The sequence below is a fragment of the Anopheles stephensi genome, chromosome 3, assembly GCF_013141755.1.
Source record: "Anopheles stephensi strain Indian chromosome 3, UCI_ANSTEP_V1.0, whole genome shotgun sequence".
NCBI classification, from domain to species: Eukaryota; Metazoa; Arthropoda; class Insecta; order Diptera; family Culicidae; genus Anopheles; species Anopheles stephensi.
In genome coordinates this window covers 77,710,495-77,724,880 of record NC_050203.1, presented here as the reverse complement: position 1 = coordinate 77,724,880, position 14,386 = coordinate 77,710,495, and the positions used below count along the sequence as shown (strand labels likewise).

General features: G+C 44.3%; 1 protein-coding gene across 4 annotated transcripts in view; it reads right to left on the bottom strand.

The window, feature by feature from the left end:
- The window catches only part of LOC118514629, a 90,004-nt gene that overhangs the window by 13,112 nt on the left and 62,506 nt on the right, over positions 1–14,386 (bottom strand). For all 4 annotated transcript variants that reach the window (XM_036061627.1, XM_036061628.1, XM_036061629.1 and 1 more), the window contains exon 3: positions 967–1,172. In XM_036061627.1, the coding sequence (XP_035917520.1) occupies positions 967–1,172 (206 nt within the window). The remainder of the gene's footprint in view (positions 1–966; positions 1,173–14,386) is intronic.

The following is a 14,386-nucleotide window of genomic DNA, read 5'->3' as shown; positions in this document are numbered from 1 at the left end:
AGCCCCGTTTTTGCTTGGGTTTTCGTTTTTTTGTCAGGGTTAGTTTTCTTAGTCAAATACATTTATTCTCCTTCAGTGAACCACCGGGTATTGAGTGGCTTGTTGCCAGCTTGAACTGGATGGATGATCCAAAGGCCCGAAGAGTTTTCCTGGAATGGGAGAGAGGGAGTTTGGGCCGGAGACTAGTTTCTAACAGCATAAATTCATTGTGGTTTCAGTTCTTCGGGGGGTTTCGGACATGTTCTGTACCCGTCCGTATGTTGGCCAGAGGTTCCGGTTTTAACTCGATACCGAGCAGATAGCTTTCCGTTGCGATCCGCCTTTCCCACCGCTTCTCAGATTCACGATCCACAAGTTTACAGTGTATCAGAAGTGTCTGTGTGTCTGACGGGGCATGTGTGTTTTGTTGTGCATCCCGGGTCGGACGCTGGATACCATTTCTTATGCTCCCGGTGCGAATATTAGATGAATTATCGAGGGACTTTCGAAGGGAAGATAAATTTGTTCTCGTGTACCGAGCCGGGCATGCCCTTTTATCATGTGATTTTTACTGATTTTCAACATTTATCTTGTTTTCGGGTATGGGGACGACTTCCAGCAAACAGTGGCAGCAGCAGCAGCTGAAGCAGAAAGGCCATCCTGTGCCGCTGAAGAAGCGAAGCGTTTTAATAATCGAGCGGGTTAGAATTTTGGGAAATTGAAAAATGTTCTACCACACCAGGGTTGAAGTTTTCGCTCGGATACAGTATGCGTACCGAGCTAGAAACATAACCTCACGCTAGAAGTACTTTTAATTTCCCACCAGCCGGAATACCGGAAGTAGCCTTTGATCTTTGATAAACTCAGCACCGATTGGGCTGAGTGGGAATAATCGTTTGCGGATTTCGCTGTGCTCAGCTAATTAAAGATAAATAAATCAGATGCAAAATAAATTCCCCTCGTCCCGCCCCTATTTCTTGCACTCACCTTAACTTGAACTCCCTGGGCGGGAAAAATTTTCATCGGTGGGCTTTCCTTCGGTGTGTAGCGATAGAACTCGCGCCGTCCCTTGTACCATTTGACCGAGTACAAACTTTCCCCGTCCATGTCGTAGTAGCAGTGCAGGGTCGCTGGATTGCCTCGCTGCACGGCAGGTGGCACCTGTACCTGGACGTCTCGCAGGGCCGCTATCACTGGGGGGGAGCCGTGGAAAGCGGGAAATAAAAGACGCACGAATGAAGACGATAATTAGCTCGCTGGTAAATCGTTAATTAGGGAAGGCTTGATTGGTGATGAAAGATTGATAGCAAGGTGTTAGAATTTCGTTAAGGAATTGGCTCTTCTTTGTGAGGGATTGTAAAATAAATTTAATAAGGACTTATATTTTAAATAAATTACGTTCAATTAAAATACTTCTGTGAGCTTCACACTCCCCGTTATCTTACTAGTTTACCTTTCACGGAAAGTGAAGTTCATTTTTTCGATCCCCAGTCTCCCACAAGGCATAAATTTGCATCAGACTCACCATGAGGGAAAACATCCTGTAGCAGCTAGTGAACAGGCACCACAGTGAGCAAGTCAAAAAGTTAGTCATCGATAGCGAAAAAAGAGGAGGGAGAAAGCCTGTGGACAGCAGGGCTGCTGTTGATAAGTAGCTTGCTCAAAGTATTTTATAATCAACCAAACTTTCTCCAGCTCTCAACGAGCACACAACACTCTCCAACTGGGAGAGTTTACCTTTGCTGCGGCGAGTGAAACAAAACCGACCCGCCCAAAGATCACCCCATAGCGCCTGAAGTTATGCAGCACCATTGTACGGCGTGAGACTTTACTGTTGTTTGAGCTGGGTAGAGTGGTCTATGATAACACCTGCTTTTTGTTGGTGTTCTTTATGGTTCATTGAGCAATTTGGAGGAGATTTTGTGAAAAAAAAGCAAAAGTTTTAAACAATTATTTACAAGAAGAGTAATGAGGGTGACGAATTATTTTCCTGTTGCTGTGGATGATTTAATTTGGGAGAAATTGTCCTACGACTTATACGCTGTTTGTTTAGCGTATTTACTGTTGATAATTTCAAAAGATTAAAGACTTAAAAGAATAATTCAAACCTTAAACCAACCGTTTTCCGTTTGTTAGTCAACCTTTGCTCGGAAGCTGTAATTAAATGTTTCAAACGTCAGTTCCGCACGTCATGGTCATTATAATCACCTTATAGCCTAATAACATGACCAGGATAGCAGGGACCCAATAAACCTGGCCTCAACATCCAATCCCTACCGAATAAAAAAGGGAAACCCGATCTCGCACAATCCCAAAGCGAAGAAGCTAATCAGTGGCTGGTTCGTGAGGCGCAGTGCGTTCATGAAATCTCATTTCCTTTCAAAGACATCCTTCCACCTCGAAGTACACGGAGCAATACGGTTATTTTTTGCTACTAGAAGATTCAACCGAACGAACAAAGGTCCGATTGATTTCGTGCCCGTTTTCGTACGCGCGGAAGGTAGAAATGTCAAACAAAAGCAACTGAAAAAAGGATTCACCGAGGGGCGAGTAAAATCCACAGAATTTTACCTTTTTGAAGAATGGATTTGGCACTTGCGCCAGCGGTTTGGGACATTAACATTTCCGTCACGTGCCCCGTCGGAATTTGCTGGCAGCAGTGCCGGACAGTGGTGGGCCTTTGTCGTCCGCGTACGTTTGTGCTAATCTGTGCCGGTTTTTTTTGTTGAGGATCAGGCCTCACCAGATCCCGGTTGGTGACAGATTCGATGAGGCCTTGCCAGCCAGCATTCGATGGTTCGCCGAGAGAAAGGATTTGGCTTTGGTCCGGTAATTTCATTAACCCGTCGTGCAAGCGACGCCTTAATGAAGGTACGCCATCACGTGCTGCGTTGGATAATTTTTAGACGCGAAACGCAGGAAGGATTTGCGCTGGTTTTTTTGTGCGTGATTTTTAAATTGGTTGTTATACCAGTGCGAAGCAGTGGGTTGTAGAAAACCCGATTAGAGGCGTTGTAATATTATGATTGTAAAAATCGTTATCAATAGAGTTGATTGGTAGCTTCTGAAGCCGATATCGGTTAACAAACATGCCCAAAAGAATAAATATTTTATTAACTTTTCAAATACATTTCACAATATGAAAATCTTAACGCCTGAATGTATGCACATTTAGAACAATTCTAAAGCTAAATAAAAATCAACGCCTGAATGTATGCAAAAGTACATTTATCTGTATACCTATTCCATGTTCAACCATTTTCTGGGCAAAAATAATTCAAAATGCACCTCATTGCATTCTACTCCTGCTTTTTCTTTACCTCGCACTGGAATTTCTTTGGGACAACATTCTTCACCATTGTGAAACACTATTATTGTGTTGCACCAACGCATACCACACAGAGAGCTGCCTGGGTTTGTTTCTTTGGGTGTTCTATTGAAAGACCAAAGTAAAAAGCATCTTAATGTATGTGTCAGGAGCAAGGAAAAAATAAAGATGCGAGGCACAAACAGCACAGAACAAAAAAAAGCCGGGGTCAAACAGACTTAAAACAACGAAATGCCATAGAGCATGAAACAACATAATAGCCTAACGTTTTGCTGCGGTGCGGTACGTCGGTTTGACGGTTGTTCTGGTGCGCAACCTCCCGCTTTGGACTCCCTTATTATGTGTGATTGTTTCCAGCTTTCTGCCCGGTACCGAGTATCAAAAGAATACACGTGACGGAGCGTGTTGCTCGGTTGGGTCCACGGTTTGCTGGGTTTCTGAAGCGCTCCGGAGAAAAGAATGAACGATGCACATTGATAGATGGATGGCAACGAACGGGCAGATGCAAATTCATTTACTAAAATGTCGACCAACCCAACCGGGCAGGCTTCCAGCCAGCTTGATGCTCATGGACGTGTTTGCACAACAAAACCGACCCAAAACCTAGTGAGGTTCACCTCACTCGTTCGTTGCTGGCTCACTGTTAATGGGGCGTTTTGGTTGCGATGGTTGGCAAACGATGACGTTGAACGTCAAGAATATGTAAAGAACTCTCCACGTTTACACACACACACACGAAGCGGACGGAATGGAAACATAATGCTCTTTTCATTCCATGGCATTCCTAGGCTCTATGAAGGTGACGTGGTACTCCTGGCTTGGCAAATCATCAACATGGCACACAATGGCAGCTGAGGCGGTCCCAGCTCCTACCGCTATTGCTGCTAGTTGGAAGGATGGGAAGGTTTCTGTTTTTGCGTGCCAAAAGGGCACCGTGGAAGACCGAAAGATCGACTTAGATAAGTTTGCGGTACGCAGCTAGAGCGTCGAGCTACCGTCTGCTGATGGCTTTTAATGACCGTCAAAGAGGTCGTCATAATACACTCACCTCCCTCCCGGTGAAAGCTTCGGCACACACAAGAACACACATACACACAAAAGGTGGCTCATCTTCAGTGTCAACCTTTTCCGGCTCATCATAGCAATCCAGGCTCATTCGCCCCCCCCCCCCGCACGGTTGGGTGTTGAGATGGTTTGAAAATGCTCAATTGTTGCAGGCAGCATTAGGCAGCCAACAGGCCGGCTCGTACCAGGATCGTCGCTTTCGCTTTGTTCGACGACGACTGCTAATGTTTATAAAAGGCAGGCGAAAAGAAAGAAACTGTCCGCCTTCGTTGCCGCGTCCCCCCTTCTGCCCGATCTCGATGGGGGTTTTGTGTTCTTATCATTGTTCTGGTATGTAATCCGTACGCGTCTATGATAAACCATAGAGCCCAAAGAACCTGAACGAGAGCGAAAAAAAACCTCCACGTGCTGTTGAGCTGCTGCTATATCGAGGGCGACAGGCGTTATCATAACCGTAACCCGAAAGAGGATGTTATTCTTCATTTACAAATATGTTTCCACAACTTGAAAGCCTTTCAAAACCCAGTGCCGACTTGCTGGAAGGAGTGTGTGTGTGTGTGTGTGTGTGTGTGTGTGCTTGCGCTATTCAAGTGACTGTAATGATGTGAAAAGTCAAGTCAAACCGTGTGACAGTGTACAAGGTGGGCGGGAAAAACGAATGATTGTGGCCGTTGCAGTTGGTAAGGAAATTAGAAAACCCATGTCGAGCATTCGTTTGCTGGAAATGGGGTCGGTGTGTGTGTGCGTGTATTTCTTCATTTTTTTTTGCTGCGCTCTATTCGAGCGAAAGATACAAAAAGACTTCTAAAAATGTACGCTTCGTAATGTGGCCACCGTGTTTGAGTTTATCTGAAGTGGAATAATGGTGATATGGTGATGTGCGCATTGTCCTAAAAGGAGACAATTGCTGGAATACGTTCGTGGTTTTAATCACATTGTTTAGGGGCGGTTGGAAAAGAAAAAGTATAACACAAAAGGGTAAGGTTTTTTTGTTGTTGAATGATGTTCATTCTCATACATGAGGAAGCCGTTACATATTCGGGCGAGGAATTGTCTTGTAGAGAAGCTTCCCTTTTAGTGTTATTAAGTTTTTCTCTAATATTCTTAAAAAACTTGTATTGAAATATTGAAGAGAGCATTTAATATTTGCATAACTTTAAGCGTTTATTTTAATAGACTTTTTGTAGAACTTAATTTATTGTCAAATCAACTACAAATTCTAGAAAACACAAACATAATTGAATTAAGAAGAAGAATTAAATAAGAATCTTCATGATCCATTTTGATCAGCATACAGCGCCCAAAGGTATGCAATTATATGGTATATAAGTCCCATTAATTCAAATCATTGTATCCTCTAGGCCTTCATTGAATTGGGTATGGATAATTGAGAAATTGTAAAGCAAAAAACTTTACATCGAAGTTTAAAAAAGTTTTTTTTTATATAAGGCTATATAAAAACCCTTATTGAATTTTCCTTCAACAGAATAGGGCATTGAATTTCCATTCGGACCGTACGCCGGTTTGACCGTTGGTACCCGTGTACTATCAAATCAAGGAGACCTGCAACGGCAAGACCTTTCTAGAAGAAGAACATCAGTTTAACACGATGGAATTCTTGTGTTCCAGCGTTCTTGGATTTGTGATTAGGATTCTCTTAAGCATGTCTGAAAGCATGTTGCTGAGCGAAATAAATGAAGAGGTATCTATGCAATATTCGAAAGTCAACGTATAAATTGATCATAATTTTTAAAAAATTGCATACATTTAGACGTTGCGTTGCCATTTCAGAAAAACATTTTATGTGATTTTTTTAAAAATTAATATAAAAATACAAACTTGATAAAGCAAACCACTTTAAATCCATTTTTAACAGGAAATGTTTGTTCAAGCCAGATTTCTTCGATAATGTCCGGCGAAGTCAGCAGCATAAGCTCCAGCTCGTCGTGGCTTGCGGCCGGTGGTACTAGTGATTTTGATTAATTTCATGCCACTCACCGGTCCGTGTGACAAGATTTATACAGTCGCCTACTTATGCTGCCGTTCCACGAGCACTCAATCTTACACTGTACGCCCTCGCCCCATTCGCCACTTCTCCAACGTGTTTGAGTTTCGGTCGATCCGACGGTGAGCGCCGTTGCAAGATTCTTCTCCCGACGAAGCTGCACGTTAGCACACAAACGTAGCCTACAATCCACTCGAACAACCAGTGACCGTTTGGGCCTGGTTTGAAGTGGAAGTGGAACGGAATTGTTGCGCGGTGAATAATTTATGCAAGTCAGTTCACATTACAAGTAGTTGCAAAGCACGTAAGACAACGCTTCGGTACAAGCGATTCTAATGTTTTCGGCCAGCCCGCTTCTTGCGCTGCTTCACGTACACGTACAAGATCTATTTTTGGGACAATGAAGCAAATTGTCTACGAGAATTGTTGGCGTAGCGTGCGGAAGTTGATCTACCCACACACACTTACACACACACACGGTTACCGATTTTCCTATTGACCACGAGCAAACCGGATCGCGACGAACGTCGTCAACTCGGCAAGTGACCGAGGAAAACATTAATAATTCAATTAAAGTGGAATTAGCAGCGAGCCCCGGGTAGCGACGCTTTCCCGTTCATGATGTTGGAAAAGTGAACTTCGTGTGTATGTGTGTCGTTGGAATGAGAAGGGAAATTTCTCAACGACCGGAATGTACGCGTTAGTTTGTTTGTCACGGGCTGCACTAATGTGAAATAATTCATTGACATTTCACCTTCCTTCCGGGCTTGTTGAGGCACTCGAGGTTGGACAACTGTCGGAAGCGTGGTTGAAGTTACACGATGAAATTACATCGGAATCAAAGAGTTTAGATTGAGTAAAGGTAAAGAAAGATATGTTTTAGGGTTCATGTATTACGCGTTGCATACTAATAGGCGCAAACGAAGAGTGACTTTTGACTGATTAGTATCTTATCTTCTGTATAAGGTAAGAATTTTGATCTGACATTGATGGTGAGGTATTTGAAAATAAATCCAATATTTTGTTTCCGAGTATCGAAACTTTAATATAAATTTCCAGCTGTCATGTTTAAAAATGGCATGCTATTTCGTCCGAATTCCTCAACTACAAGTCTACAGCGACGAAGAGCTGGCTTAGGAAATAGATTTCTCAATAAGGCACAAAATTCCAATCGCACACGCTTGCTCCCTTCTCCATCTCTTTCAAATTGTCTGATGAATTGAAAATTCGCTGAAAATAACATCCCCGGCTTCGGCTTCAATTATGCGATTAGCATTCGCACCGTCAAGACGATGTTGTTTCCCGACCTGCCAGAATTCCAAATGAGAGAGAGAGAGGAACAGGAAAAAACAGCTGGCAGGCAAAAGGAGCCATCCGTACCGAAAATGGTGCTCCGATTCGGGAAGATTTGCACAAATTTGTGGATTATCCAAATGGATGTTGTTTGGGTTGCGTGCAAGTGCGAATGAAATTGTACTCGGAAGCGTTGCAGGTTTGGATCATTATTTACGCAAATCTTTTCCGTGTGACATGGCTTTCCGTCGGCTTGCGTCTTCGGAAGCAGCTTCATACTACCGATACTTCCGAGGTGGAATGTTCCTGGACGTGTCTGCCACTTCGTATGGCACCGAAAAAAACAGCGGCAGGACGGCAGCAAGCGATTGAAGCGATTTAATTTTCACCAGCAACACCATCGTCGAATTGTTTTAAGGGCGATAATCTTATTTGCACGCTTCGCGCCCTACGCCTTCACCACATCGCACTGGTGTTGGCGGGACAAACTCCCCAAAACACACACACTGCCGTGATGGAAAGTGATAAGAATTTTCCTTAAACAACTGCTCGGTGGTTCGGCGAAGGTCTGTAACGAGCGTTGATTGAGTTACATTCGCTTCGGGTTACGGTTGAAAAGGATGCATTCGAACCGCGTAAAGAAACGGTTGAAAAAAGAAGGAAAAACAACCTCCCCCCCCCCACCAGAGTTGCACGGGCGTTTGGGCGCATTCCGTAACAGTCATTGTATTCGGTTTGGCGTTGGAAATTGCATTAACATAATTCGATTCCTCCCGAAAACGGGAGCGAACCCGTTTGTCTGGTGTTTGTTTCGACGGTATTTAATCAGCATGTGGGTTTGGTTTTAAATCATGCCAATTGGGTAAATGATTTTCCAATTGCTTACACAAACAAGATGTGTTGTAATTGTAAAATTACCGATTAATGTTGTTTTTTAATACATATAAAAAAAACCCATTTTTTCCTTTACTTGTGTGCAAAAAGTATTTTTTCTGAATCATCGGTGAGCGTCGGTCTTCACTTGGCAGGAATGGGGTTCAAATCTCATCTGAACCGCTATCCCGTACGTCGGGCTGACTAGCTTTGCTACCGGTAAAATAAAATCACAGAAAGCTGGAAATGCCTATACGTCTCGATGCGTTAGTGCCAAGGAAATAGAAGTTATTATGAGGCCTCTGATTGGTTTACGTCATTTTACAATTTGTTTTAAACTCCTATATAAATGTTATCTTAGGTGATTCTCGTTGAACAAAATTTCCCTAGTTACACAGGTACGATAAGAATGGCCCAGCAGAGCTTATTTAGCTAAAAAAAATTGCTCTTTACTGAGATAAATAGCGCCATCTATATGTGAAGCAATCAAGCATTTTAACTATATTCATACACATTCATGAAGACGTTTCAATCTTAATAATCATATTATTAACGAGCCACCTGTTTACAAGGAATTCATAACGGTCTCCTTTAAAAAATCAAGAATTTTTCATCTTTACCACGAATCTGCAAACCAACACGACTCATTAATTGTATTACCCGTTTATCCAGCATCAATCTTCTCCCGGGCTGTATTAAAAAACAACTTTCCCAGAAGTAAAAGTCACACCTCATTTCCCGAACCCCTTCTTTACCTGCTTTTCCTCACGACAACCAACTCTTGTTGTTTTCCAATTTGCTCATTTACAAGCCAACACCCACTCGCTTTTGTTGGTAAACCCAAACACCAAAGCGATCGCGAAGAAAGAAGCTTCTTTTCGTAACATTTCTTCACTTTAACGCACCCCCAAACCCGAGCACTGCCCTTCGCGCTCTGTTCGCGCACCTCCATCATCAGGCCGTAATTGAAAAGCCGGAAACCAATTGAAAAGTTGTCACCCGGGGTGCCGGGGTCCGGGGACGACCAAAGTTATAATCTGCCTCATTTTCTGACGGGGCCGTAAATAACCGTCCAACACACCGGGTGGGGATTGCGTTCCTTTGCGGCGAGAGGAGGAAAGAAGGGGGGGGGGGAGGTGGGGGGGGAGGAGAGACGTGGGGAGCACGAAAGTTTGCGAACCAATTGAGATGACAATTTCTTTTACGCTATTTGTCTGTCTGTCCGGGTTGTGCAGCACGAGCAAGCTTTAGCCCGCTCGGTCGCGTTTTGTCCGAGAAGTACTGTGAAAACGTTCGCTTCGTGCAGGCATGTTACGTGCTTCTGGTACACACGCGCAAGCTTATCCCGAGCGTCCCGAGAAGCCGAGCAGCTTGTTTTGATCCGTGCTCAACCGGATCCGGTGGTCTTGAGGGTGGAAAGTTTTCCCCTCCTTTTTTCATCCAGCCTTTTTTTTCTAGGCCAGCTTAAAGGATAGACAAACGCGCGGCAAGTTGTTACGATTGTTTTGCCGGCGAAGTTGTCCAAAAAGCTGTCCGCCGACGACGTGGCGTGACAGTAACGACGTTGGTGGGTGTAGCGCCGAAAGGCTTTGCACGTCCGTCGCTCCTTCATTATTGTTTTTAATTCTGTTAACTGCTTTCCAGAGCGTTCTGGGGGGAGGAGGGAAAGGCAGCGAAAATGGGAAAAGGCTTTGTGAGGCCTGCCGAGAGAACTCCGAGCGAACGGGTGAAAAGGATGAGAAATTATATTTTAACAGAGCAGGAACAGAGTGAACCACCAAAACGGGTCCTTTCTTCTTGGGGGAAGCAATTGAAGCAGATCCTTAAACAAGATAGGACAACGCTGACGACAACAGCCTGCCGTGCTTCCACCGTGTCTTCCGGAGCTCTATTGTCAGCCAATGGAACGTCCACGGATGTCCCGTAGCATTCCCCGAACCGAACGTCATTTTTCAACTCGTAAATTACTAATTAGGTTGTAATATAATTTTAATGTGAAATCATAAGGATTTAATTGGCTGTCGTTAGAGCGTGGAAGATCATCTTTCTTCGTGTTCGCTATCCGTAGGGAGGAAGCCAGGAAGCCCGTACCGTCAACCAGAAGCACTGCGTGCTGTAGAATGTCCTGCTTTATATGGCTGAAAAGTTTCTCCAATAAACGACATTCGGAAGGTTTGCTTTTTCGTGTTGTCTCTCTCTCTCTCTCTCTCTCCTTCTCTCTCTCTCTCTCTTGTAGTGAACGTTCGGGTGCTCGTTCCTATCCGGCTCTGGACGGAACGGACCAAAACAAGGGACAAGGAAGAATGATAATTGCTAGATTTAAAAGCGAAGCGCTTGGATTATGAGATTTTTATTCGCACCACGAAAGGACCCAGCGGAAGGCAAGCGATTTGTGATTTGTGTGGGTGTGTGTGTGCGAGTGAGTCTTTGTCCTCCTTGTGGTGTCCTTATCCCACGACAGGTCATTAAGCTGCTGCTCGTCCCTTCGAAGTTCGCGAACCACTCATACCTTCTTCCCTTTGGGGAAATCGGGGGGCAGCGATGTGTCCCGGGTTCCGAAATGAGTTGACACTTATTTATTCATGGACTTTGGCAAATGATGTGATTTTGGTTTTGGTAATTGGAACTGGACTTTGGGGATCTGGAGAATCCGCAACTCTCGGCGGGAAGGAACAGCGCGAACAAGCTGGTGAATACGGGGATTAAAAAGTCTTAGCGGAGTTCCGGCTAGGTCAGTGACAGCTGGATTTGCTTGTTAGGAGTCACTTTGGAAGCTTTGCTTAAAGCTGTTGCGTGGAAGCGAGGGGCGACTTTTTATTGCTGTAAGTTTGTTGAAGAAGAAGGTTTTTTCGATAAGGTGGAGTTTTGGAGTTTAAATTTAAAGCTTTAAAATTCAGGTTTAAGAATCCCAAGACGAGAAGGCCAATGCAGAAAAACTCTGGATTCAAGCTATATCTGAATAATGCTTCACCTTTTTAAAGTCATAAAAGTTTAGTTTGGTATTGAAGGCACTTCCTGACTTCGATATTCATGTCCTCCCGATAAAGGTATCACGTCTTTCAAAGCAAAGATCCTCCAAGAATCTCACAATTACATGATTACCCCATAAGCCAACTGTTCCTCAATTCGTCTCAATTTCGCCAAGAAAACACCTCTTCTACCTGTCCAACAAGCTCATCGTATCAAGAGCACTGTAAAACAATCATCAAACCAGCGTTAATAGTTTATTAGCACAATCTCATCAACACGCTCGCTCACCATCTCCCTCATCTCAGCACAAAACCCAATCCCTTAATCGATAACTTAACACTTGCCAAACTACCGAAAACTGTTTGGCAAAGAATCTCTCCCGCTCTCGATTCCCAACTTCTCAAGACCTAATACCCCCTCCCAACCTCTTTTTAATCGGTTGTGTTATTACAACGACACTATAAAATTATCAACTTTTAACTCGTTGAAACCGATCCAACCCAAACCAAAACACGGTCGACGCCTTCAGGTGTCGGTCACTCGGCAGCTCACTAGGAAAGTTTTCGACAAGCGTTTAACCTGTTCGCAAGCTCCGACTTTTTGGGAGATTGAAACTACCTGTTGTTTTAGGGGAGGCGGCAGTAAGGTAAGCATATGCGTCAACTGCTGATAAATCATTCACGCTCTACCGGTGTATTGGCGAAGCGACCGGGCGAGCGTCAGGCGATGTTTTAATTTCTCCCTTATCTATCATTCAAATTCACACCAACCAGGCGGCAGGTGTTGACTGGCTCGGTGGATCATATTCTCACGCCACCGGACGGCTGTCACGGGCTGTTTGGCTGTCGGGTGGATGATGAACGTTTTGCACTTGAGTGCCATTTGACAGCAGTGCGGTGTCGGGGTGGATTGAGGTGGTGGGTTGATGTGTTTGGAGAAGCTTAAAGGTCACATATTATGGCAGGATGAAGAAAGGTTAAGGTGCGTTTCAACGCGTTAAGCTGAACGAAGCCGTCACAACAATATTGGCTACGATGGAAATTTTATTTGTATCCGCAAAGCTTGCGAAGCTATTGTTTGTTTGGGAAGCATGGTAAAAATCAATGTTAAAAAGAGTATTAAAAAAATTGAAAAGGGCTTCAGAAAGTTTGATTTTAGTCGGTTTAACTCTTTTAACGCCTGAAAGTATGCAATGGCAAGTATCAACCAACTAACTACGCTCAGTAGAACATTTGTAATTGAAATCAAACTACTAATTGCATACTTTCAGGCGCTTCGAACGCTAAGCACCGAAACGAATGCCTAACAAAGTTAATTATTGCTCACCGGTGGGAAATATAATTTGTCCAAAAATATACTCTCACCACTCGCTCGGTTGGCCATGGTGGACAATAATGCGACAATAAATGTTTGCGTTCGGTTAATATTTGTCCGTTGATTGTCGTACCTCGGGCAACGAAACCAGCCAAGTAAGTAAATCACTAACTGTGTTTTGTGTGGCTAAAATTATAAGCAACACCACCAGCAACAGAAAGCACCATCGCTCGACACTAACCTGCCTCAAACGGGCCGGTACTCAGGAAGCCAACTCAGTAAACCCCGCAGTTTGCACGCTTCAGAAATCGCACAAAAGGTTCCGAAATCGACAGCGGTGTTTTCAAAACCAAAAGCGAACTGCTCGGTGCCTAGGTGTTGCTCGAAAACGGTACAACGATTTTGACCGGCTTGGAAACGTGTAGCACGTGTCGACCGGAACGGAACCGAACAGGGGAACGGAACCTCATGCATCGAGGTGCCACAAGGATCAAATTTCAAAGACCAACACCGAGGGACGTTTTGGCCAGGGTTTTCACGCAACAGACAGGGAGTAGTGGAGAACCTTTTTTTTTTTGGGTTGCCCATTTTCTTCCCGCTTGCGTTGAGGTTTCCGGTTAGCAGTGGGATGATGATGCGTGTGGTAGTGGTGTGCTGGAATTCTGGAAGGATTTTTTTCTTATTGCTGCTGTTGTACGACATGCGTTTCTGTTGGCAGTTTGCTTATCAGACCTGCTTCTTCTCGCTATCAGCTCGAGAACTTGTGGCTATGGAAGCTCTGGAACTGATTATTGCTCACTGGGTTCTTTTTTTTTTCTCCTGAGCGGACTCTGGGCCGTACACCACCACTAACCAACTGGATGAACGCTTGCCGGATGTTCGATGAATGAAGCTCGTACTCGGATTTAGTAGTGGCGTAGCGGCGTTTTCGGGCTTATGCCTTTCAAGGCATTTTTTTTTGCGGCTGTGCTTCTCACTGTAACAAGAATGGTAATAAGAGGAGAGCTGATGGGCGTACATGACACATATCGAGCGGTGTGTGTGTGTGTGTTGGAGTGTGAGGGGTCTTTCCTTTTTCATTTTGGCGCAAAACACACCAAAACACGGCCCAACAAATCGTGCACCGGATGCCGGGTGGTTGGCGCCAGGACGTGAGCTGGATACAGAAGGCTTCACCTTCGACGGGACGATATCGTTTGAAGAGGTCGACACGGGAGGAGTTTGTGTACGGTGCTTTAACGTTCAATAACGCACCAAGGATCGACCAGAGGATGGATGGCAGGGAAGGGAAAGGGATGTGTGGGCAACGTCGGAAAATCTGATTAAACCCGTAACGAAGGATCGATGGGACGGTGATTTCGTTCCACACCACAACAAGGAATGCAGTTGTTTTCATCGCTCAAATCTGACGCATTTTGTAGGCACATTTTGTTGATTTGCCCATCATGCAGGTTGGTTTAAAGTGAGCTTATACTTTAAGAAGTGGGATTTAGTGAAGATATGTTTTAAATGGATTATTTTAGCATAAAAGTAAATTAAAGTCATGAAGTTTCAAGGCT